The 24,317-nt window shown below is 52.8% G+C and overlaps 2 protein-coding genes and 2 long non-coding RNA genes across 8 annotated transcripts in view; 1 reads left to right on the top strand and 3 right to left on the bottom strand.

The window, feature by feature from the left end:
* Nucleotides 1-15: 15 nt before the first annotated feature.
* On the bottom strand, nucleotides 16-17,915 carry SPATA32 (spermatogenesis associated 32). 2 transcript variants are annotated; one of them, XM_070479627.1, is made up of 13 exons: nucleotides 17,561-17,716; nucleotides 12,571-12,672; nucleotides 8,124-8,178; nucleotides 7,219-7,273; nucleotides 5,997-6,874; nucleotides 3,102-3,326; nucleotides 2,933-2,985; nucleotides 1,979-2,122; nucleotides 1,564-1,635; nucleotides 1,355-1,475; nucleotides 925-1,103; nucleotides 662-820; nucleotides 16-170 (listed from the first exon to the last, which is right to left on the bottom strand). In XM_070479627.1, exons 1-13 carry the CDS (start codon nucleotides 17,571-17,573, stop codon nucleotides 34-36), a joined length of 2,193 nt encoding a protein of 730 aa, XP_070335728.1. In that variant the 5' UTR covers nucleotides 17,574-17,716; the 3' UTR covers nucleotides 16-33. The 2 variants fall into 2 exon arrangements, with proteins under 2 accessions (XP_070335728.1, XP_070335729.1); XM_070479628.1 differs by lacking the exon at nucleotides 12,571-12,672 and having other exon boundaries at nucleotides 16-820; nucleotides 17,561-17,915.
* Nucleotides 5,281-5,986, bottom strand: LOC139039140 (uncharacterized). The gene is made up of 2 exons (XR_011492362.1): nucleotides 5,786-5,986; nucleotides 5,281-5,398 (listed from the first exon to the last, which is right to left on the bottom strand). It is a non-coding gene; the product is annotated as an uncharacterized lncRNA (long non-coding RNA).
* Nucleotides 5,338-23,547, top strand: LOC110124796 (uncharacterized). Of its 4 annotated transcripts, none has more exons than XR_002309886.2 (4): nucleotides 5,338-5,683; nucleotides 6,007-6,088; nucleotides 22,271-22,574; nucleotides 22,880-23,547. It is a non-coding gene; the product is annotated as an uncharacterized lncRNA (long non-coding RNA). The 4 variants fall into 4 exon arrangements; XR_011492361.1 differs by lacking the exons at nucleotides 22,271-22,574; nucleotides 22,880-23,547 and adding exons at nucleotides 12,633-12,711; nucleotides 14,434-14,777 and having other exon boundaries at nucleotides 5,340-5,683; XR_011492359.1 differs by having other exon boundaries at nucleotides 22,271-23,547.
* Nucleotides 18,568-24,317, bottom strand: part of MAP3K14 (mitogen-activated protein kinase kinase kinase 14) — a 42,920-nt gene continuing 37,170 nt past the window's right edge. Inside the window, exons 12-16 of the mRNA XM_020873493.2 lie at nucleotides 22,524-22,898; nucleotides 22,250-22,356; nucleotides 21,627-21,771; nucleotides 20,553-20,653; nucleotides 18,568-20,178 (exon numbers count right to left, since the gene is read on the bottom strand). Coding sequence (XP_020729152.2) covers nucleotides 20,014-20,178; nucleotides 20,553-20,653; nucleotides 21,627-21,771; nucleotides 22,250-22,356; nucleotides 22,524-22,898 — 893 coding nt within the window. The 3' untranslated portion in view covers nucleotides 18,568-20,013. The remainder of the gene's footprint in view (nucleotides 20,179-20,552; nucleotides 20,654-21,626; nucleotides 21,772-22,249; nucleotides 22,357-22,523; nucleotides 22,899-24,317) is intronic.

Raw genomic sequence — 24,317 nt, 5'->3', positions numbered from 1 at the left:
ACTAAGAGCAGCCTGTTTCGCTCAGCAAACACTTTACTTGTACAATTTCTTCGTAGCAGGTCTCTGCAAATAGGCCGGAGAGGGGGAGAAGGGCTGCTTCTGTATCAGAGTTTGGGGGCACGGAGCCAGTTTCGAAGGGCACATACACCCTAGTAACTGGTCCGCGAACCCTGCGGAAGCGCGGAGGGGGCGTTCGGAGGGTCAAGCTTGTGGCTCGGATTAGAGACGCAGGGTTAGCTCCACCTGAGTCCCTGTTTCTGCGGGCTCCACCCCATTTCCACCAGTCCTGCCTCCTACCTGGGCCCCCCGCCTATTTTTCTTATGCCCCGCCCTATCCTTAATCGATCCTTAGTCGTGCTATAAAGAACAATATTGCATAGGAACCTGCAATGTTAGGTCCGTGAATCAAGGTAAATTGGAAGTGGTCAAACAGAAGATGGCAATAAGAGTGATCTCTTATTGCATCTCCCCGAATCAGGTCCCAATTTCTTGTAGTTCTGCTTCCACTCTGCCCGTCCCTCCTTTCCCCGCCGGTCTGTCCCATTTATCTGTCGGGTCCCGGCTCTGTCTGCCCCGCCCCTATCCTCTCGTTCCCGCCCACCCACACCCTTGTCTACATAACCCGGCTCCGCCCGCTGGCTCTGCCTACGTCCACTTTCACCTTGGCTGAGTCGTCCGCTCTTGGGCCTGCGCTTGGGGCGACTGGGCTGGAACGACTTGGGACGTCGGACGTCGGGGCGCGGAGTTCGCCTCTGCGTGAGGGATTCCGGCTGCGACCGCCCGTTCAGGCTAGGTATCTGGGAGTAGGGACTGCACGCTCCTGGGGCGAGGAAGCGGGTAGGAGGAAGAGGAGGGGGTCCTTCCTGAAAGCCGGTTGTGAGAGGGTCCCCAGTTCCGCGGGTCCCCGCCCAGCCCCGGGCGCACCCGCTTTGTGCAGTCCGTGCAGCGAACGCGCCAGCTCGGCGTTGGAGAGGCCGATGAGGCGCGCGGCCTGGCAGAAGAACGCGAGGCCAGCGTGAGAGCGCCCGCTGCGGCCGTGGCTGCGGGACCGACCTTTCCGGCTTGCGTTCAGCCGCAGAGACCGCTGCTTCTTGGAGTAGTAGCTTGAAGGAGAAAACTGGGTAGCCGTATCAGACAGCGTCTCCCCAGTCCTCTCCATCTCACCCGTGGGGAAACCAAAGTGGAACAGGAATCTGATCGGGGACAACTTGTCTGATTGGGGGCAATTTGGCACCCGGGGAACGGACCCAGAATTCAGGCTCTCCTCTCGGGGGCAGGGACATCTGGGGACTCCTGAACGGGGCAGTCTGCTCCCCCTATCTTGGGCCTTGAAGCTGGGTCCACTTGTGCCCACCTCATCACCTCCCGTGCCGACTTGAAGGGCACATAGCCCAGACTCATCAGCTTGAACAGCATCTCCAAGAAGAGGGTTTGCAAGCCCTGAGGGTCACAGGCCCAGCTGTTCCTCACCTTGCCTAGGGGCAGAGAACATGGGGGAAGGTAAGGAGGAGCCTTCCCCAGGCCAGGCCCTCCCACTCCTGCCCCGCCAGCCTTGCCCCTCACCCAAGCACTGAGCCAGGCGGTGGCTGTCAGTGAGGACACCCAGGAAGTCTTTGAAGCTTACGGTTCCATCACCTGGGAAGAGAGAGAGGGGGGGTGTGTGCTGTAAGTGCCTGCCCCCCTATAGAAGGCTTGCTAGCAGTTCTAGGCATCAGAATGTCCAGTCCTGCCTCTGGCCAAGCATTTTCTGAGGTCAAGTCAGGGAGAAATAGCCCTTGCTGTGTGGGAGCCCCAAGTCAGGATGAGGATTATCACGACAGAAATGTTTAGGGATGAGGGGCTAGGTGTGGTGATCAGGGCAGGCTTCTGGGAAGAAGGAACTTAAGAAAAGGATCAGACCGGGGATTTTGTGGGCAGTGGAGGCATTCTTCAAGGCTAGAGGTGGAGCGGTCATGAGGGTAGGGTCAGAGTCACCCACCATCCAAGTCCGCCTGCCGCAGAGCCTCACACATCTCCTGAGGGCTCAGCTGGACACCCATATTGCACAGGGCAGTTTTCATACTGCGCATGTCCACGGAGCCTGTTGGGCTGGAGCTGAACAGTTTGAAGACATCCTGGAATGCTGGGGGTGGGAGGGGGCAGGCGGGCAAGGTGAACCCATGCACAGGAACCCTGAGATTCACCCACTCTAGCTCAGATGAGACTGAAGACCTGGGTTCACCCTGGGCATTAAAACTTAAGGCTTTTAAGAAGAGTGGTTGCTGTGTGTTGGCACCTGTTAAGTGTCTGTTCTGTTCTCATGTCCAAAACTCATATTTGGACATGCTCATATGAAAAAACATTAAAAACTCTACATCCAAGGCCACACCACCCATAGGGGCCATGCTGGGCTTTTGATTTGGGTGGTCTGGCTCTATAGCTCCAATCTATAGCTTCAGGAGCCCTGCTGGCAACCTGGCCTGCAGTAGGCACTGACAACTATTGATGAATAGAATGATTCTGCTTTGAGGGACCCCGGCAATATCAGAGCATGATCTTTGCAGGGACACTGGGGCCCCCAAATGTAGAAGTGGTTCCTTCCACCTCTACTTCCACAGCCCTGAACCCCAGCGGGGCAGGGACTTCAGATTCTTTTTTCCCATTGTTTCTTCCAGTTTCCCTTCTTCCTTTCATCCTGTTCATCCATCTACCATCTATCCATCCACCATCCACATACCTTGCTATTTAACAACCCCTCCCTCCCTTCTTCACTTATATACACGTACATGCACACACATGCACAGAGCCATGATCCCTGGGACTGCAGAAATGAGCAAATTAGACTGGCATGCAGAGGTTACAATATAGTCACTGGCTTCTGCTGTGTCCCCAACCTCTTCTACTCTGAGCACCCCCTAGTCTTCCTCCCTTCTCCCAGTCCTGAGGCCCTCACCTGCCAGCTGCCGTGCTGTCAGGGGAAGCAGGTTCTTGTCTACAAAGCTGCTTCTGGCAGGGGGAAGAGAGTGGAAATGTCTTTGTACCTACTGCTGAGTGATGCCAGAGTCAGGCAGGCTTTTTCCCAGACCCAGCACCCCAGCCCTGGCCCTGGTCCCTGCCCTCACCTCTGAGACCTGGTCTGAGGGTCTGACTGTACTGTGTGGATGGCCTCAAGGCCCTTGAGCTGTCTGGTCCTCTGGGAAGCCTGCTTAGCCCCTGTGGCCAAGGCAGCAGCTGGCTCCTTCTGGGTCAGGAGGGTGGCACGTTGCTGCAACCTTCCCTTCTGGGTTCTGCCAGTCTGCTCCTCTCCTGGGTCTTGTGTGAGCAGTCTTTGAGGCTTCTGTGCAGGCCTTGGAGGTGAGGAGAAGACAGGGCTGAGGGGTCCAGCCCATTTGAGTGTTTGGACTCCAGGGCACCTGGGACCAGACCTGTGGATGCACAGCTTCACCTCCCAGGATCGGCCCCCTGCCAGCCTGCTCCCACAGCCCTCTCTCTGGGGGATTCTGGAAGCACTAGCTTGGAGGAGTGACCTCCGCCCTGGTCACCTGGATGTTCTCTTTGCCGACGGTGATCGCTTGGTCTTCCGCCCTCTGCTGCCTGAAAGGCAGAGTTGCACGCTTGGAGGCTGGGCCTGTCCCCCAGGCCTGCAGTCCCCCAGGCTGGGTTTGGTGTGGATCTGAACAACTGTCAGCAGGGGTGCGCTCCACCCTCACCACAGGCCCGCTCCTCTCTGCTGGGGAAACTGCACTTTTAGTCTTTTGAGTTTCTGCTCCCTTAAGGCATCTAAATTTTGTGACTCCATGCCAGAAGCTAACAGGAAGGCTGAGGCGCAGGGGAGAAGCAGGCCCCAGAGGCCCCAGGTCAAGGCATGGGAAGGTGGGGTCCAGCCAAGATGGGACTGTGGCTCACCTTACCCGAGGTCCCCTGTCGGGGAAGGAGCCCTTCTTCTGGGAAGATGTGTCCCAATAGCCAGATGCCAGTGCTGGCCTAGCCCCTCCCCAGACACTCACCTCTGCGTCTCTTCTTCATCCCTCCTTCCAGCCACCTGCCCCCTTCTCTGGCCCTGGCCTATTCCTGAGTGCTCATGCATGTTTCGTTAGTCACTTCAGTCATGTCTGACTCTTTGCGACCCCATGGACTGTAGCCTGCCAGGCTCCTCTGTCCACGGAGACTCTCCAGGCAAGAATACTGGAGTGGGTTGCCATGCCCTCCTTCAGGGGATTTTCCTGACCCAGAGACTGAACCCATGTCTCTGGCACTGGCAGGTGGGTTCTTTACCGCCAGTGCCACCTGGGAAACCCACCCCTTCCTAATCCTATTCTCCCTGACCCTGGGCACCTCCCTCCTCAGCCCCTTCTCAAAGCAGGGCAGGGTTCTAAGGATCTGCAAGGTAGGGTTTTCACTTGAAGGGGAGCCTTGGTCCGGAGGAGGTCTCAAGTCTCATTAGGCCCCAAGTCTCGGTGCTGTCTCCCCTTCTCTTTCTCCCTGACTTCCCTCTTCCTACCCACGTCCATCCCCACACTCCAAGTTCTCTTCCCTCTTGTTGCCATCTCCTCTTCCAGAAGCTTCCCCACATTGTCCCTCCTCCCCCACCATGGAGAGGCTCATGCATCCGGGTGCATGCATCTGGGTCACAGGCACTGTGTATGTGTGTGCCTGTGTGCGTGGCACGTGTGGAACATGCTTTTTTGACCTGCGTGTGGCTGTGTCACATGCATGTCTGTGTCACGTGCTGGTCAGCAGCTGGGGTGTGTGTGTGTGTGTGTGTGTGTGTGTGTGTGTGTGTGGACTGCCTGCAGAAGTGCATCGTGACCCATGGACTCTCCCCTACACTGGAGGTTCCTCTGAGTGGAGGTAGTGGCCCCTGGAGGACCAGTCCCTCGGCTTCATTCTTCCCCTCCTTCAAGCCCTGAACACCATCCCTTCGCCATGCCAGGTCTTCACCATGAGAGAAGTGGGAAGAACTCCTTCCAGAAGCCTTTTTGCCTGCCCAGTCCCACCTCCAGGAGGCTCTCACCTCAGATGATCCCAGAATGTCCCTTTTTACATCTAAGAAGCCTCAGACAGGGCACAAGTGAGGCCTCCCCAAGGCAAGTCACGACTCTTTGATGCTGTCCTAGAGGCCTGGCGCAGTGCGGGGGGAGTAAGCAGGGACCACACAGGGCTGATGGAGCCCGCGGTGGGCTGGGGGTGCTGGGGTGGCTAAAAGTGTGGGTGGCTTCTCTAAGCATTGGAGACCAGGATGCTGAAGTCAGAGGAGCTCACTGGTCCAGGAGCGTTTGCAAAAAAAGTCTGAGCCAGGGAGCCAGCACTGGAGGCTTTACTGGTTTTGTCTAGTCATTTCTCTGGGGAGGAGGGGGACGACAGCTTAAAATGAATTTTCAGGAATAATGGATTCCCTTTCATGGTTCCCGGCACCGAGCTGCAACGCAAAAGAGAGAGTGTCACGTGGGCCCTGGTGGGAAGGACAAAGGAGGGGTGAGCCCAGAGGCCTTTCTGAGGAGGGTGCAGGGGCTCAGACGGCCTCTTCCTGCTGTGTGATGTGGATGGGCAACGGCCCCTGTCACGTTCATTCATCACCAGGAAGCGCGGGGTGCTGGAGAACCCAGAGTCCTCAGTCCTGCCTCGTTGGTCCTATCCAGGGCCCAGGGCTGAGACCTAGGGGTTCTCAGTAGGAAAGACACTAGCCTGAGTGCTTCCAGTGAGGGTAAGGCCATCTACACTCGTGGCGAGAAAACTCCTAATGCTAGAATGGCATTCTAGTTCCGGCTTCAAACCCAAGTCCCTGCCCCCACCCTGGAGCGCTTACCCTCCATGGTGCCCAGGCCTCTGTCAGCCCTGGCTTTGGCACTGCACCTCAGCCCACCGGAACTTTGTTTCCAGCAGCCTTTATGAGGTCACTGAGCTGGAGACATCACTCAGCCAGCCCCTCATTCCTTTGTCCCCATCCCCCACTTGGCTGTGTGAGGAGTGGGCCCATCTGCACATCCCGGGGGGAGCCGTGGGGCAGCCTCACTTACTCTTTTGCAGCTCCTTCTGGCTGAGGGGACTGGAGAAACTTCAGCTCCCCTTCAATGGTGGCCCTCTTGAGCCCTGGCTTGCCGAGGTCAAGGTAAGGGTGAGGGACGTCCTTATCTTCTTGCTTTGGGGCATCCTGAGGTTCCCTGGCTTCTCTTGGTTCCTCTGGTGGCTTCTCATCCGTTGTGAGATTTTCCTGCTCTGGCTCATCCATGGTGGGCTGGGCAGTGTGATCCACGGCAGGCTCTGTGGGAGGTGGCATGGTCTTCTGGGGTGTGGTCTTGATCATGTGCCGCAAGCTGGGCAAGTCCTTCCTGCTGGAGGAGGCCATGGCCAGGGTTGATGCAAAATTGATCAGCTCTTCCAGGCCCATGGAGGGCACGCCGAAGGACGGCTCGGGGCTTGGAGTCTTCTGGGAGGCTTTGTCTCGAGGGCCTTGCTGGGCGCTGGGGTCCTGGCTCTGCTTCTTGGAGCTCCCAGGGTCCTTGGGGACCGTCTGTTGGGCTGGGCCTCTGGTGGGCTCTTCTGTGCTCTTCTGGATGGGCTGCGTGCTGATCACTGGTTGCAGGCTGTGTTCTGACACCTGGATGAGCCTGTCTACCCAGAAGAGGTGCCTGGAGGTCTGCACGTGGATGGAGTGGTAGTCCTCGTCCACGGAACTCACGTAGCTGGAGTTGGACCTCATGCTCAGCTGTCTGATGCCTGGCTTTGCTAGCCCGTCTCCGTAGGGGTGGGGGGACTCTTCCCTGTACTCCTGGGGCTTGGGGTCTTCCTGTTTGGCCTTGGGCTCTGCCTGTGGGAAGGGCTTGGGCTTCTGTTCTGGCTCCACTCGAGGGACCTCTTCTTCGGGAACCTCTGGCCCTAGCAATTCGTCCTCCAGCTGAAAGGTTTCAACAGGAAGCTGAGGCTGAGCCTGGCTCCCCCACCCCACAACCGCTGCGGTTCTCCCCATCCCCCATTCTCTGCCCGGCCCCACCCCCGCACTGTCCTGCTCACTTCCTGCCTGACGCTTGCCTCCTCCAAGTGACCCGCTTGGGGCAGGGAGGCAGTGGGGGCAGCTGGTGAGGATGGGTGTGCCTGTTTGTGCCAACCCTGGTCTGGTGCTAGGGTCGGTCCCATAATTGTCCAGGGTGGGGGCTTATCAGGCTTTAGACAAGATGGGCCTCAAAGACCCCTGCCCCGGCCTCCCACCTCCCCCTATGAGGTGATACGGTCCGCCGTTACCTCCATGTCATCTTCCTCTTGTATTGGCTGGAACTGGTTTCGGTTTATGGCACCCCTAAGACAGAAGGAGACACAGAGTGGGAGACAGGGCTCCATGTGGTGGGTGGGATAGCTTCAGGGGAGGGTCTCTAGTGTCCTTAAAGCCTCCTGCCTTGTGCAAGGACTGGCAAGATGCCCCCAGCTCACTCCCCTGGTGGTGCCCACTCCCGCTGAGAATCCCATGGCAGACTCATATTCTCAAACTTCAGTGAGTTCAGAAAGTGCCTAGAGAGCTTTCCGAGTTGCCCCCCTCCCCCTACAATCTCTGCGGAGGAGACTGTCTCCTTGGGGGAGGTCCCCCGCTCCAACAGTCCCCTTCCTAGAAGCTTGTATCTTTTATTTCAGTAGGAAGTGAGGCCCAGGAATCTGCATCTTAATCTAGCATTCCAGTGGGCCAGTGTCTTGCAAGCGGCTCCTCACAGAGGGAGAAGCCCAGAGGGACACCCTCTCCAGAACCTGCCTGCTTTCAGCTCAGCAAATCTGAAATGCAAGGGTGTGTGTGGAGGGTACCCTTGGTTCTTATTGCTAGTTGGCTGCCATCTCGACCGCTGCCCTCAGTCATTGTAACCTTTCTCCTACTTTAGGCACCTGCCCACCCTCCCCTTGGGTAGTTCTGATCTCAGAGAAAGGTAACGCTAAGGGGTCAGGCTCCATCCATCCACCCGTCAGTCCTCCTCCAACGTGAGGGATTGGGGGAGGAAGCAGAGTGGGGGATGGCCTCCATCCTCACCCCTGCTGCCTTTTGGCCTGGATACTGGCCTTGGGGAGACTTTTGAAGTAAGCAAGATAGAGGGAGATCCTGGGTGAGGGTGGGTGATCTCGGGAGTTGGGGAGAAGTCCTACGGTGATGGGGGACTGGTTCTCACTGTGAATCCATAATGTCCACCGAATCTTTGCCACAGCAGGGTAATCCTTTGGCACCTGGCAGGGAGAAGGATGTGAGGGCAGGGGACCTGCAAGTGCGGACAGTCCCTGAGCGAGTCTGGAGCTCAGGCTGGTGGCACTGCTGCAGCCACTCCCCCCTGCTTCCCTGTCCCTTACCTAAGCCCATGTGCCATCCCCTTGCCCATCCTGCCCCTTGCCAGCATCACCAGCACCCTATCCTCCACGTCTGCTCCCTTCCGCCTTTCGTGATCCATCACTGTCCTCCATTAGGGCAAATACGAATAGTGGTCACTTCCATTCATTGAGTGCTAGAAACTAGCCCAGGGATTGTGTTGAGCACTTTATAGCCTTTAGTTCTTTGACTGAACACAAAACATGAGAAGAGGTTCATTTGCTCAAGGTCCCTCAGCTGATCACTCAGGAAGTCAGGACTTAGATGCAGGCTTCACTTAAGGAGTTCTTCACTGCCCTGCCCTGAATGTCATCCTACCCCAGAGTCTGTGACTGTGCGGGGTTCTCCGTCGCACCCCAGGTGAAATTTCTTCATCTTTTCCATTCCCACCCCTGTTCCCCTTCCTCTGCTCTGTCTGGCGAGGCTTCAGATCTGCCACTCACTCACATCCTAGCCACTCCTATCCTGTTCTCTCTTCCCCCGGCTTCTCATGCCATTTCACATCCTGGGATCATCTATTTCCAGCGCCGGGCCAGAATTCTCACCCCAGGTGCTTGATTGGAGGTGACGCGTGCTTGCTAAGTTGCTTCAGTTGTGTCTGACTCTGTGACCCATGGACTGTAGCCTACCAGGCTCCTCTATCCATGGGATTCTCCAGGCAAGAATACTGGAGTGGGTTGCCATGCCCTCCTCCAGGGGATCTTACCAACTAAAAGATCGAACCTGTATCCCTTAGGCCTCCTGCAGTGGCAGGCGTATTCTTTACAACTAGTGCCATGTGGGAAGCCCAGCTGGTTATTTTGGAACATGAAACATCATTTGCAGAGGAGATTGGCTCCTTGGGGTATGTACCCCCTCCCAGTCCCCTTTGCTAGAAGCTTGTATCTTTTATTGCAGAAGCTTCTTTTTTATCCTTTGGTGATAGGGGCCACCAGACTGTCCCATTCTCTGAGCCCCAGGGTGGTGGATAGGGGTTGATGGTGGGGCCATTATGGCAGTGAGCAAGCCAGGATCCCTATGAGCCTGCAGTGTGACAGGAAGTGACAGCCTTGGCTCTGGCTGAGAAGAATTGCTCCCAGGATTAGATTAGAAGGATTAAAATGTGCTGTGGCCTCTTCCTAGAGGTGGAGAGGCTGGGGAGGATCCTTGCATGGCTGATGTTGGGTCCTGAGCTTTGGGTTGCTCCATGCACTTCACAGCAGATGCTAGTGGTAAAGAGCCCACCTGCCAATGTAGGAGATGTGAGAGACATGGGTTCAATCCCTGGATTAGGAAGTTCCCCTGGAGGAGGAAATGGCAACCCACTCCAGTATTCTTGCCTGGAGAATCCCATGGATGGAGGAGCCTGGTAGGTTACTGTCCATAAGGTCACAAAGAGTCGGACAGGATTGAAGTGACTTAGCAAGCCTGTACCCACAGGTTCAGCCTGGGCCTGGGATCCTGGATCAGCTGGGTGACTGGGCTAAGAGTGCACCAGGGACAGATTCCCTGTGGCCGGCTCAGTGGTCTCTTCAGAACTTTCACTTCTTTGACCACCATGCTTTCTTTGACCATCCCTCAACTTCCTCCCCATCTCTCTTCTGCTCCATTTCTACCTGCCCCAACTGCTGCTATGCCCCAGGCTTCTGACCCCACAGCCTTCTTTTTCTTTGTTGTTATTGTTCAGTTGCTCAGTTGTGTCCAACTCTTTGTGACCCCGTGGGCTACAGCACACCAGGCTTTCCTGTCCTTCACCATCTCCCAGAGCTTGCTCAAACTCATGTCCATTAAGTAGGTGATGCCATCCAACCATCTTGTCCTCTGTCATCCCCTTCTCCTCCTGCCTTCAATCTTTCCCAGCATCAGTGTCTTTTCCCATGAGTCTCCTCTTCGCATTAGGTGGCCAAAATTTTGGAGCTTCAGCTTCAGCATCAGTCCTTCCAATGAATATTCAGGATTGATTTCTTTAGGATTGACTGGTTTGGTCTCCTTGCTGTCCAAGGACTCTCAAGAGTCTTCTCCAACACCACGGTTCAAAAGCATCAATTCTTTGGCACTCAGCCTTCTTTATGGTCCAACTCTTACATCCATACATGACTACTGGAAAAAACATAGTTTTGACTAGATGAACCTTTGTTGGCAAAGTAATATCTCTGCTTTTTAATATTCTGTCTAGCTTTCTCATAGCTTTTCTTCCAAGCAACAAGAGTCTTAATTTCATGGCTGAAATCACCATCTGCAGTGATTTGAGCCCAAGAAGATAAAATCTATCACTGTTTCCATTGTTTCCCCATCTATTTGCCATAAAGTGATGGGACTGGATGTCATGATCTTAGTTTCTTTTGCTTGTTTTACAAAATTTCTCTGGGAAGTTTAATCAACACCTAAAGCCTTAACTCTTCCACAAAAAGCAACTGGATTTGGATAGAAGGAAAAAATATTATGGTATGAACCTCACTGCAGTACTGGGGTTTAGAAGCACAAATCTGAGGTTGACTCAACTTGGGGCCTCTATATTCAACCTGGGAATGTTCTATTAGGGATTCAAGTGACATTTGGCAGTGTATGAAATAATTTCAACTTCCAACTGTGGATTGCTTTACATAGAAAGGCGTTGACTTTGTATCCTGCAACCATCCTAAAATCTTATTGGTTCTAGTAGCTTTTTTAAGATTCCATAGGGTTTTCTACATAAACAATAATATTTGTGACTCAACATAGTCTTACTTCTTCCTTTTCAACCTGGATGTCTCCAAGTTCCTCTTCTTATTGCACTGAGAATAATCTCTGGAACAATGTGGAATAGAATTGAGAGTAGATATTCTTGCCCCCAATCCCTCCCAGCATCAGGGTATTTTCCAAAGAGTTAACTCATTGGAAGAGACCCTGATGCTGGGAGGCATTGGGGGCAGGTGGAGAAGGGGACGACAGAGGATGAGATGGCTGGATGGCATCACCGACTTGATGGGCATGAGTTTGAGTAAACTCCGAGAGTTGGTGATGGACAGGGAGGCCTGGCATGCTGCGATTCATGGGGTCTCAAAAAGTCAGACACGACTGAGCGACTGAACTGAACTGAACTGATTCTTGCTTTCCTACTGAGCTTAGGGGAAAAATATCCAGTATTTCATTATGAAATATGTTATAGTTTTTCTCATAGACGCTATTTATCAGGTTGAAGAAGTTTCCTTCTATTCCTACTTCATTTTTAAATAGGAAGGGATATTGGGTTTTATCTGATGCTTTTTCTGAATTTATTATCATATGTTTTACTTTTATATTCTGTTAATACATTATATAAGTTACGTATGTATGGCTGTATGTGCTTAGTCGCTCAGTCGTGTGTGACTCTTTGTGATCCCATGGACTGAAGTCCACTGGGCTCCTCTGTCCATGAGATTCTCTGGGCAAGAATACTGGAGTGGGTTGCCATGCCTGCCTTCAGGGGATCTTCCCAACCCAGGGACGGAACCCAGGTCTCCTGCGTTGTAGGCGGATTATTTACTGCCTGAGCCACCAGGGAAGCCAAGGAAGTTATATAAGCATGTGCTACATATGTTACATAGTATTCTGCTAATAATTCTATTATAATTTGTTAATGGTGAAATCTTGTATTCCTGGGATAAATCTCACTTGATCACAATGTACTACCTCTTTATACATTGTCAAATTTTATTTTCTAACTTTTAAGGTGAATTTTCATATAGACGTTCATGAATTGTATTGGTATGCAATTTTCTCTTCTTATAATGTCTTTCTTCTTATAATGTCTGTGATGTAAGGTTTTGACACTGGAGTAATGCTGGTCCCATAGAATGAGTTGAGACATGTCCCCTCTTCAATTTTGTGAGTTTGTATAAAATTTTTATTATTTCTTCATTACGTTTGGTAGAATTCACAAATGAAGCCTGTGGACCTGGACCTGGAGTTTCCTTGTGAGAAGATTTTTAGTTACAAGTTCAACTTAAAAAATAGATACAGGGTCTTTAGCCTACCTATTTCTTTCTTTTTTATTGTGATAAAACACACATATCATAAATTGCCCTTTTAAAATCATTTTTAAGTATGCAGTTCAGTGGCATCAAGTATATTGTCATGCAGCCATCACCACTATCCACTCCCAGAATATCTATTTCTTCTTGAGTGAGGTTCTGGAGTTTGTATTTTTTAAAAGGAATTTATCTATTTCATCTAAGTGGTCAAATTTATTGGCATAAATTGTTCCTAATATTCCCTAATTATTCTTTTCATTTCTGCAGAGTCTGTAGTGGTATTACCTCTTTCATTCCTCATGCTGGTAATTTTTGTCTGTTTTTTTTTTTTTTTTTCCCTCGTCCAGTTTGGCTGTAGATATATCAGTTGTGTGGGTCTTCTCAAACCTGCCAGAGATATGTCTATTCCTGAGTGGTCACATTAAGGTAATATCTGTAAAGCAATAGGCTCCTGTAGTCATAGGCTCCCAATCAGCTTTTTATGATTTCACTCTTATACATGGACAAGCAAGCATCACTAGGCATTTGAGAAAACTGCTAACATAGGAGAGCTCGACCAAGAGAAAAGACTACTCCAGAACACCAGAAGAAAAGCAAGGAAACTGAAAAATTCTAATCATCTTCAGAGATTCAGAGTTTAAGATATTCAGCAACATATATATTGCATCCAAAGAACAAGAATAGGATACTATTTTTAAAAGAACCATGAAAAGAAAGAGCTTTTTAGCAAACAGAATTAAAAAATAAAATACAGAGAATATTCCTAGAAGGTAGAACTAAAATATCAAGACAATGTGAGAGAAAAGGATCAAAAGGAAATCCAGTTCTGGGTTATAGAAAGGAGATTCAGAAAGAATGGAGACTATGGAGAAGAAAAGCAAAATCAGTATTTCCCTGAGCTGAGGGATGTCATTAGCTTAAAAATGTTTGCTGAATACCCAGCACTATAGATGCCAAAAGATCTTTGCTCTAAAAGTTCATTGCATCAGGAAAAAAGGATTCCTAAATGCTTCTAAGTGAAAAAGAAGTCAACAACAAGGGAAGGAGAATCATACTGGTGGTGGAGTTAGCAATACGGTTGTCTTTAACATTCTGAGGGAAATGGTTTTTAACCTAGAACTTTATATCCCACAAAACTATCATTTCAGACATGGAAAAGTAAGAAAGTTTATTCCTTTTTTTTTTGGAAGTTATTTGAGGATGTGCTAACGCAAAATAAAGGTGTAAAGCAAGAGTCAGGGATGAAAGAGCATATCCAACCCAGAAGAGCAGCTGAATGAGGCTGGGGATGTGGTATTGGGGATTCTTACTTTTCAATCACTGAATAAGCTCTTCAGTACTATTTAATCATATGCATGTATTTCTTGGATAAAGTTAAAAAAAAATGTTGAGCCCCAGAGGTACTTTCCTGGTGGTCCAGTGGCTAAGACTCTGCCATCCCAATGCTAGGGGCCGAGGGTTTGATCCCTGGTCAGGGAACTAGATCCCACATTGCCACAACTCAGAGCTGGCATCCTGCAACTTAAGATTCCACATGCCACGACGAAGACTGAAGGTCTTGTGTGCTGCAACTAAGACCTGGTGAAGCCAAATAAATATATTTTAAAAAGGTTGAGGCCAGCTATTGTCCAGGGACTGTGCTAAGGGCAGAGGACACAGCGATGAACATACACAGTCTCTGCCCCTTGGAGCTCTCAAGCCTGTGGCTATAACCACAGGAGACCCTCCAATCTCTGTTTCATGCTCCCACTTGACCCTCCAATTTCTATTTCTTACTCCCATCTCTTCTGAGTTCTAGACTTAAACTGCAGTCACTGATTACACATTTTTCCCTCAGGGGGCCTTAACTTCACTGTTTAAAACCCTATGGATTCCTTGTCAAAGCCTGAGATGAGTAGTTTGAATGGAATTCCCGTTTCCTATTGTCATGACTAGGTGAGCTAGGGGCTCACCTCTTCCTAAAGACCTCCCAGACTCTACCTCAAGGCACTAAGCTGAGGGGTCTTCCTCCAGTTGCTCCCTTCCCCACTACCCCCAGGCCCCCCCACAGCAGACCTCTATCTAAGTGCACAGCTTCTTGCTGACCCTCAGTTAGAGGTGGGTCGGGTGTGTGGTTTGCTTACTGTGAATCTCTGATCCTCTACACAGAGTCAGGCACAAGGTGGATTCTCAGCAAAAGTCTGTGCAAAGAATGGTTTCCTGGGACTTCGCTGGTGGTCCAGTGATTAAGAATCCACCTGTCAGTGCAGGGGATACAAGTTCGATCCCTGGTCTGGGAAGATCCCATCTGCCATGGAGCAACTAAGCCCGTGTGCCACAATGATGCCCATGCTCTAGAGACCATGCTCTGCAACAAGACAAGCCACCGCAATGGGAAGCCTGTGCACCATAGCTAGAGAGTAGCCCCTGCTTGCCACTCGAGAAAGTTTACACAGCAATGAAGACTCAGTGCAGCCAAAAATAAATAAATAAAAAAAATTATTAAAAAAAAATTGTTTCCTTATTCTTCTCAGCCCGCTAAACCCTTCAGATTATCTCCCATTTTTGGCCTCAAGTTCATACCTTGTGTCCAGACTCTAGGATGGCCAACACAGTTCTGCATGTTTGACCCACCTTCCTTTCCAATCTCTCATCTCTTGATAAACTCCTCTCCCTGGTTCATCATTATCCTATCACCCCAGTTAGAGACCTGCGTCACTTGCAACCTCCTCACTTCCCCAGCTCCTGACATTCCCACCACTATTAATGACCTGTGCACATCCTTTCTCCATCCCCACTGCCTCTCTCTTCTGACACCAAAGTCAACACAAATCCAGGACTCCTGACCCCCTCAACACTTGGTGCTGAGTGCTTTGCATGCATTCAACCCTCAGGGCCACACTCTGCACAGGTGGCCACGACTCTCCTCTCATAGATGAGGAAGTTTGTGCAAGTCACACAGCTCTTAAGAATAGCACCACGACCTGAACACAAGTCAGATAGGCTCCAAACCCCATGGTGCTACCCACTGTGCTGGCTGAAATTTCTCTAGGCCTCTAGCTGATATAATTCAATATGGACAACTGATCCACATTCCCCCTGACCCCGGCCCCAACCTGGGCATCTCAATGACTGCAGAATAAGCCTGCTGCATCACACCTGCTCACATTCAGATTCTAGGGTGGCCTCAAAGATCCTGCATAGTCTGACCTCTGCCTTCTTTTTTCATCTCCTGGGATCCAGTTCCTTGCCTTGCCCCAAGCTCAAGAGGCCCTGGAGCATGGTGGGAACTTTTGTGCCTCAATGCCCTTGCACATGCTGTTTCTGATACTCAGAAAGTCTCTCTCCTGACAAAAACCCTACTCATGCCTGACAGCTCAACTCAAATCTCCATTGTCATTATCTCTGTGACATACCTGGCTGTCTAACCCACATTTTAAGTTTTAGTTAACTCATTAAACTCAGGGCCTAGCACAGAGTAAGTGCTGACGAATAATAAATGCTAGAGAGAGTTTGAAGAAAGAAAACACCTCCTACGCTGTTTGTGGGAATGTAAATTGGTGCAGTCACCATTGAGAACAGTATGGAGAGTCCTTAAAAAACTGAACATAGAGTTACCACAAGATCTTACAATTCCACTGGAGAACATCTGGAGAAAACTCTATTTTGAAATGATACCTGCACCCCAATGTTCATTACAGCATTTACAATAGTCAAGACATGGATGCAACCTAAATGTTCATCAACAGATGAATGGATACAGATGATGTGGTATACACACACACATACATACAATGGAATATTATTTAGTCAAAAAAAAAAAAAAGAATGAAATAATACCGTTCACAGTAACATGGATGAAGTGAGTGAAAGTCTCTCAGTCGTGTCCGACTCTTCACGACCCCATGGACTATACAGTCCACGGAATTCTCTAGGCCAGAATACTGGAGTGGGTAGCTGTTCCCTTCTCCAGGGAACATGGATGGACCTAGAGGTTATTACACTACTGAAGAAGCCAGACAGAGAAGGACAAAGATGATATGACTTATATGTGGAAACTAAAAAACAAACAAATGAACCTACTTACAAAACAGAGACTCACAGACACAGAAAACAAACTTGTGGTTACTTCCCTGATGGCTCAGGTGGTAAAAAAAAACCTGCCTGCCATGCAAGAAACCTGAGTTTGATTCCTGGGTTGGGAAGATGCCCTGGAGAAGGAAATGGCAGCCCATTCCAGTATTCTGGCTCGGAGAATCCCATGGACAGAGAAACATGGTAGGCTACAGTCCACGGGGTTGCAAAGAACTGGAAAGGACTGAGCAACTAACACTTTCACTTTCAGGGGGAAAGCAGTGGGGGTGGGTGGGAAGGAATCACATGCACACTACTATATATTAAAATAGATGACCCACCAGCTGTAGAGCACAGGGAACTATATTCAATATTTTGAAATAACCTATAAGAGAAAAGGATCTGACAAAGAATATATATATATATATATATAATCTCACTGAATCATTGTGTTGTACACCTGAAATTAACACATTGTAAATCAACAATACTTCAATTAAAAATACAATAAAATACAGTTGTCTAAGATTAAAAAAAAGAAAAAAGAGAAGGGGATGCAATAAACATTGTAGGAGTGATTTAAGATGTCTGCATCAATTTGTTTGTTGAGGGGAAAGCTGTTCTCTGGTTGTTGATTTTTGGCACGTTTTGAAGGCTGGCCCACGTCCTGGGAGAGAAAGTCCTGAGAAGAAGGTCTCCAGTCCGGGGGTGGGGGAGATCTGGGCCCCCTTGTTAGAAACCTGGGGGATTCAGGGTCCTGAGGGGAAAACATCTTGGTTCAAGGGTACAGAAAGAAGTGCAAAGCACAACGGAGGGGCTCAGTAAATATCTGTTGAAGAACACTGCCTTTCTCTGCAAAAGCCTCAAGCATCAACCACGGAAACACTTGATTTGATTTGGAGCGGGGGTGTTTCCTCTGGTTTGGGGTAATTCATATATCGCTTCCTGGGCACAGGGCCTCTACTCTTTCTGTGTCCAGAACGCCTTTACCCCTCGGCGTGCACGTGTATCTGTACACACACACACAGTCGTGCGCCGCGCAGGGCCAACGCTGGGCGTGGTGGCCAGGGAAGCACCGCCCCTCATCCGCGGGGACGGCGAGGGGTCTGGCTGGGGTCTACCTTCCTCTCCGGCGCCTGCCCGCCCCGGCCGATCCCGCCCCCACTTTCACTTTTCCCGCCCGGCCCCGCCCCTGCCCCGCCGCGCGCCCGCCCGCTCCCACCTGTCACCCCCATGCTGACCGAGACTCTGTGCGGGAGGCGGGGAGCGGGCTGGTGGCTGCTGCCCCTCCGCCTCCAGTACGCTCTTTGGTGGCAGGCTGTGGGGGGCGGTAGAGATGCGGGGGATCGGGTGGGGTGGGGCAGGGCGCCGGTGCCTGTGATGTCGCTGCCTCTGTGACGTCCCTGACGTGAGCCCCACGGCGTGTGGGTGGGCTTGGCAGTTGGTGGGGGAGTCTTCCCGAGAAGGGGGCTCCTCCTCGCCCCGCAGTCAGAGCTCCTCCCTGCTGCCGGCCAGAAGCCTGAGGTCTGCAGGGCTGAGCTTTGGGTCTGTCCTGGGCACATTGGCACAAGGCCTCTGCGTGCCAGGATTCTGCATGCCCAGGATCCTCCAGGAACCTGCTGAACTTGCCACCTCTGCCCCAGGGTGTGCACACGTATCTATGCACACGAACTTGGATATAGACTCCTGTTGTAGAGCCAGATTAGCCGAGGCACCCTGCATGCCAGTGACATCCATCCTCAGGTTCTGTCCCAACGCCAGGGAATCTACTTTGGCAAAGTCATCTCTGAGCACGTGCAGACACCCAGGTGGCTGGGAAGACTGGCAGTTCAGGTCCACTCCCAGTCCAGTCCCCTCAGGGACAGAGGAGCGAGTGGGACAGTCTTGGTTCTGGGCATGCAGTCCGCCTCCACTACCCCTGCTTGGGCAGTGCCCAGCCCTTGGCGCCCTGCTCCTTCTCCCCTCAGCCTGACACTGTTCAGCCAGGGACTTCCCAGCTGTCAGCACGTGGGGCGTCTTGTCTAACTGGTCTGAATGGATAGCCCAGAGGTAGGACTGGAAGTGTCACTAAGAGGAGTGGTGGGAAAGGGCTGAAAACAGTCTTTGCCCAGGGTGGGGCAAAACTGGATAAGATACCATCAAGAAGTCAGAGGGAGGCAGCTGGTAGGATGTGAGGTTCAGGGCACAGGCAGGCGGGAGTGGAGACAACCACGGCCCAAACACACACACTTGTCATTACCTCAAACTTTATTGCTTACAAAGTTTTCTACCATTTCAACTCTGCAGTGCCGAGGCTGCAGTTCTTCACATCCTGGGGGCTGGGAGTCTCTCCCTGGGGAGGAGTAATGGCTAAATGTGGACAGCTGGGCCAAGGCCACCTGGCAAGATGTGGGGATGAGCTTCTCCCTAGATGAAATCTCAGGGGACATCCCCTCACCCTGCAATAATTCACAGTTGCTTAATGCTACATGAGTCCTGATCAGCTGCCCCCTGAAGGAAGAGGCTGGCTTGGGGGGGGGGGCACATCTTAAGGAAATCTGGAGGGGGTTTGAGGGGTCACATGCATGCAGAAGGGTCAAGAGCTCAGTCCCTTCCCCTCATCTCCTGGCCTGCTTGTGCCCATGCAGAACCGCTGGCCTGCCCTCCAGGAGGGCAGCCATGAAAGTGCTTTGAGGTCATCAGAGTGCAAAGTGCAGCTGGCGGTGCCCTGGAGACCAGGGGCGGCAGGGTCAGTGAGTGTCCTGGGAGGCTCGTGTGAGGGTGTGGGAGGCCAGGGCCTTGGGTAACAGGAGCGCCTGCATCGGTTGCTTTCTGTGGAGTCGATCGTGCTCTGTCCTCAGAGCGTTCCTGTCAGGTAGGTCTCATGTCACCCTCCACTTCCACAGCTGAGCGAGCTGAGTGCCAGCTGGGCAGGGGCCGTGCTGCGCCTGCAGCTGGGCTCGGGGCCTGCTGCTCTGGGGCAGACTGGTGGCTGGCGGCAAAGGGGCGCGTGCTTGGGGACTGAGAACCGTGTCACTGGAACGCCTTCTCTGGTTCTTCTGAAGCTGACCTCAGCTCAGGGCCTGAGTCGCAGCACCCTGAGAAGTGGCCTTCTCTCCCAGAGAGATCCCCACATCAGACATTCCTCCCTCCCTGGCCTGAGAAGCTCCTAGTGCTAGAAGAGGGGTTGATGGCCAGGCAAAGACGGGCAAGGGGGTCAGAGGGGCCCCCTCCATTACCTCAAGGGGAGGCACACCTGCCACCCTAGTCCTGGACTGGGCCTGGGTGGGGGCCGTTACATGCTCACACCTGCCTGGAAACTGAGGGAGGGCTCACCCACCTCTCCCTGACCTGGGCCGGAAGCTGCTCTCCCCTGACTGCCAGCAGGTGGTCACTGATCCTGACGGGGTCAGGCCAGCTTGTCGGGACGAAGGCAGAGAAGACCCTCTTGGTTCCTCGTGGGAAGAGGCCTCCTGTCTTCCTCTTCCTCTCCTGTGGGCTCAGGCAGGACCCAGGTGGGAAATCCTGGGAGGTGTTCTGCTGGCGCCGCCTTACTGCTGCCAGCCCCTGGTCCCACCGCTGAGCCATGGGCTGGCAGAGATCCGGGAGCAGGCGGAGCCTGTGTCTCAGGGACAGCACTGAGCACCGAGAAGGAAGGCCGCTTCTGGCCAAGTGGAGCCAGTGGTGGAAGGCTGCTCAGGGCCTGTTCTCCAGCTGGCCGTGCTTGACCCTCCAGCTCCAGGCGAAGCTGCCGTCTGGGGCCAGGGTGCACTGCAGGTCAATGCCTGAGTCCGGCACCTCCATGTCGTAGCGCACGGGCTGCCCGTCCTTGGTTACCAAGCTGAAGGCTGCAGCTGGGATCTGGGGGCAGAGCAAACCAGGGGGCCTGAGAGCGGCCGGGGTGCTGAAGGGTCCCAGCAGAGCAGAACTGATGGCTTCCTGCTGCGCTGGGAGACACTTTCCTCCAACGCAGCGGGCAGCCTTGGAGTATTATCTGCCTTTCATTCTGGAAGACTTGGAGAATCTCACCCAGCCCAAGTGGGTGAGGATCCTGAGGACCCTTCAGTCACCACTGCCAGTCTTGCCCTGGGACCCTGGGGGGCGGGTGGACATTCCAGGGCCAACCATTCCCTCCGGTGCCATTTCTACTTATTCAAAAGCTTCCTTCCTGGAGGACTGAGCTAGGCACACCAGATTCTGGGAGTCTGCCCCTTAGCAGGTACCTGCCCCCTCACCTGGCTGCTGATGCCCGTTGCGATGTCTCCCACCTTGACCCGGTGGAACTCCCGGATGTGCAGGTGTTCGCCATTGAGAGACTGTATTTGGACTTTCACACCTAGAAGTCAGGCAAGGTGGCCATCAGGAGAGTGGCTGCAAGCTCCCTAAGGCGCCCTAGGGAGGGGGAAGCAGGGTGGCTGAAGAAGCTGCAGAGATGGCTTTAGGATGGAAGGGCTGTAACGTTATACCCCTGCTAGCTCTTCATGGCCATGTTCTGTCAGTACTGGGACTCTGGCCTGCACAATGCAAAGGGCTAAGGTTGGCTCCTGTGTGGAAGCAGTATTCCAACTTATACACAAAAAGCAGAAAGGAACTGGAAACAAAGATTCTTAAATTGGATTGTGGGCAACTTAGATGGTAATGTTCCCTGAGGTGGGACAGCCTCTGGTCAGGCATGGGGCTTGATGCCATGAGTCACACTGGCCCTGGAAAGGCCAGGGAACTGTGAGCTGGTTAAACTCTTGTTCTATCAAAATCAAAGCATGACCTCTGCAACCACACTTGAAAACAAAGAAGTTCCACATGTGTTGTCTTTCTCATCTTCCGACTTCAAATCTCAGAGGAGGATCTCAGGAAACCTATGGCTAAGCTCTCTTTTTTTTCTTCTATTTTTTGGCCACACCCCACGGCATGTGGGATCTGTTTCCTGACCAGGGATTGAACCTTCACTCCCTGCATGGAAGGTAGTCTTAACCACTGGACCATTGGGCAAGTCCCTATTGCTGAGTTCTTGATTAAAATACTCATGAGCTCCTGTTCTTCCCTTTCCCTTCAGAAGTTCAGGTTTTTGACTCCAGCTAGGAGACTGCTCTCTACCCCCAGCTAGAGGCTTCTGGGACTCCCATCAGCTGCCCATGAGGGGCCATGGTCTTTCACTGCCCCATAAGGAGAGGCTCTGATTTTAGTTTACTCTAAACTGACTCAGTGGCCAGGCACCTCAGATTCTGGGTGGTAGGTACCTTCCTCCTCTCCCTTCCCCACTGTGCCCTACCCTCAGACTCCCCAGTCCCAGGCGGAGCAGGGGACTGTACCGTTGAAATAGCTTGGCGTGTCGGTGGGCCGCCCCCGGGCCAGCACCATGTTCCAGCTGGAGCTGCGGGCCTCCGCCTGGCTGCTCCACGAGTGCACGCCAGAACTCAGCGTGTCCCGCGAGCTCTGAGAAGCCTTGGACGGGTTCTGAAATGAGAGTGGGCACAGACTCAGGTCCCTGGGCTCAGGGAACCTTCTCTGGCCTTGGTCTACTTTGGCGAGGAAGTGCTCCTGGCTTGGGCTGGAGCGTGGCTCTACTGGTCACTGTTGGGACTCAGCACGGGGCTGAATTCTGGTTTTTTTTTTTTTTTTGGGGGGGGGCGCTGAATTCTTTAGGGGCCCTGGGGCTGGAGGAGGGTGATGATTATTCTCTATGGGGACTAAAGGCCAGCCTTTCCCCTCACTATCTTAGTCGCCAAACCAGTCCTGCATTCCCAGGTGTGCTGGAGATGGACTGTTTCATTCTGAGAAACCAGGACCCCCCAGCCCCAACGAGGACTCCTCCCATAAGAAAGGGGCGACCCTATCATCTGCCCTTAACCCGCTACCTGCACACAACACCTCCACGGAGTGGACGCAAAGCCGCCAGCCTTGTGCCCGGGCTCCTGGTCTGTGGCCCACTCACCTTCTCACTGTCGTCTGACAGGGAGAGGCTGTCGACGCTGAGGCACGAGAGGATCTGCTCCTGCTCTTCCAGGGAGAACGGCTGGGACAGGCTGTTCAGAAATAACTCTGCAGAGAGAGGCAGAAGACGGCTGTGAAGGACCGGGAGGGGTCTGGGCTCACTGCACAGACGGCTGAGCCCAGGGCGGGGGCTGGCCATGGCGAGGATGAAGCCGGGGCCTTGGGGCAGAGACCAGGCTGGTGTCCAAGGCCCTGAAGGCCGCAGCCGCCCGTACCTATCTCCAGCTGCTGCAGCTCCTGCTCAGGAAAGGTGGCCTTTCGCTCGGGTGAGCTGGGGTTCCTGGCGGGGGCTGGATCCAGGGAGGACAGGGGCAGTGGGTCCCACGTCCCAGACTCCTCCTTGCCCCAGTGCAGGCTGGGAGACTTGATCTGCTCTGGGGGGTCTGGGGGTGGAGGAGGTTGGAGCTTAGGGGCCCCGCCTGCTGCGTCCTTAGCTGGCTGCAGCCCCGGGGCCCCTGGTGAGAGCTCCCCTGGCGGGGCACACAGGGTCTGGTGAGGGTGGCCTTGGCTTGGCGGTGGGTGGGCTTGGAGTGGCGGCGGATGTCTTGGTTCTTTGTACTCTCCCCTCCAGGGACTCCTCAGACCTCCCACTACAAAACAGAGAGCACACGTGGTGAGGAGGGAACAGGCCAGGCCTGGTGGCCTTTTCTGAGCAGAGGAGCGCCAGAAGTGGGCAGGGAGGGCGGCCCCTCGCACAGCCAGGACACGGTTTCAGAGGGCGCTGCGTGGTCTTCACAGGAGGCTTCTTCCTTAAGATCAGTCCTCTCATGAAAATAGAACAGTATTTCTTTTATTCCCTTTTCCTTCCAGGTAACAGTTGCAAGTTTAAAAATTATAGAATTGGCTCCAGAGAAGGACTTTGTTAATATTAATAGTATTATAAAGGGAAGATTTAAAAATAGCTCTGGGGTAATGCCCACTCATAGCTTCCAGGAGAATGGGCCTCGCTGACCCTCCATATCTTACCCTTCCCTTCCCGATAGCCGGTGCTTCCCGAGGGGGCACTATTTCTCTGGAGCTGGGGGCAGCAGTTCAGCCGTTATAAATGGGGGGCCATTATAACACCATCTACGCTTGGGGTGGGGGCTATGTAAGGTCTCTCTCCTGTTTTACTCATTCCCTATTCGTTCTCCTCACCACTGCCTTTCAAGCCCTGCCACTTCCCTCCCTTGCACCCCACTGACGTTCTATCTTAAGTAGACATCAAAAGTGCAATATGTCACTTTAGGTTCCACTGAATTCTTGCCAAGTGTGTGTTGTTTTTATTTATCGATTTTTAATTTACACAAAAGGCACTGTATTCTAGGCCTTGCTCTGTTGGTCCCTTCTTTACCGGGCGCCATAGTTTTAAGATCCAGCCAGGTTGCCCTGTGAACACTGAGGTGCTTTTACTGCTGTCAGTGCTGCATGGAGCATCCTACACCCCACCCCACCCCATGCCACTCCCACCTTTGGCCTCTTCGTGTCTCCCAAGGAGGGACACCCAAGTGCGCCCATCTCCCCTCCCACAAATGACACTGCAGTGTACAGCCCCAGGCGTGTCCCTCATGGATCTGGGCAGAGTTTCTTCGGTGGTGCGCCCTGGAGTGGGGTGCAGGGTCCCGGGTCTGCAGACATCTGTCTGAGAGCTGCCAGGTGCCCTCCAGCGGAGCAGATGGGCCACGGTCCCCCATCCCCACCCAGAGTTGACACCGCCAGCTTTCTGACTTTCTCCCACACAAATGGCTAGAAAGTGATACCTGGCTTTATTTCACATTCTCTGCTACTAATGAGTTCAAGCCCCCTTTATATGTTGTGACCTCTTCCCCCCATCTCGAGCATGGCCTCTGCATCAAGGTACAGTACTAAGCACTTGGACTCAGGTGATCTCAGTCTTCCTAACAGGCCTGAGGCTGGCGTCATGCCCATGCTCTAGATGGGGAGCCGAGGCTCTGAGAGGCTGCACATCTTGTCCGTGATGCCACACGACCCCGCCGCCTCTCACCTCCCGCCGCCAGTGTGGGGCTCTT

Source organism: Odocoileus virginianus, chromosome 17 (assembly GCF_023699985.2).
Source record: "Odocoileus virginianus isolate 20LAN1187 ecotype Illinois chromosome 17, Ovbor_1.2, whole genome shotgun sequence".
In the NCBI taxonomy this organism is placed as follows: domain Eukaryota; kingdom Metazoa; phylum Chordata; class Mammalia; order Artiodactyla; family Cervidae; genus Odocoileus; species Odocoileus virginianus.
Note: the sequence above shows the minus strand (reverse complement) of the source record. Positions and strands in the feature narration are given on the sequence as shown.

Excerpts from the sequence above, each read along its gene's own strand:
- SPATA32 (XM_070479628.1), bottom strand. The coding sequence starts at position 17,900 with ATGTGCCCAGGACAGACCCAAAGCTCAGCCCTGCAGACCTCAGGCTTC. Across the intron at positions 1,476-1,563 it reads CCGCCTGGCTCAGTGCTTGG|GCAAGGTGAGGAACAGCTGG; the intron begins GTGAGGGGCAAG and ends CTCTGCCCCTAG. Across the intron at positions 821-924 it reads GCACGGACTGCACAAAGCGG|GAGCGTGCAGTCCCTACTCC; the intron begins GTGCGCCCGGGG and ends TCCTCGCCCCAG.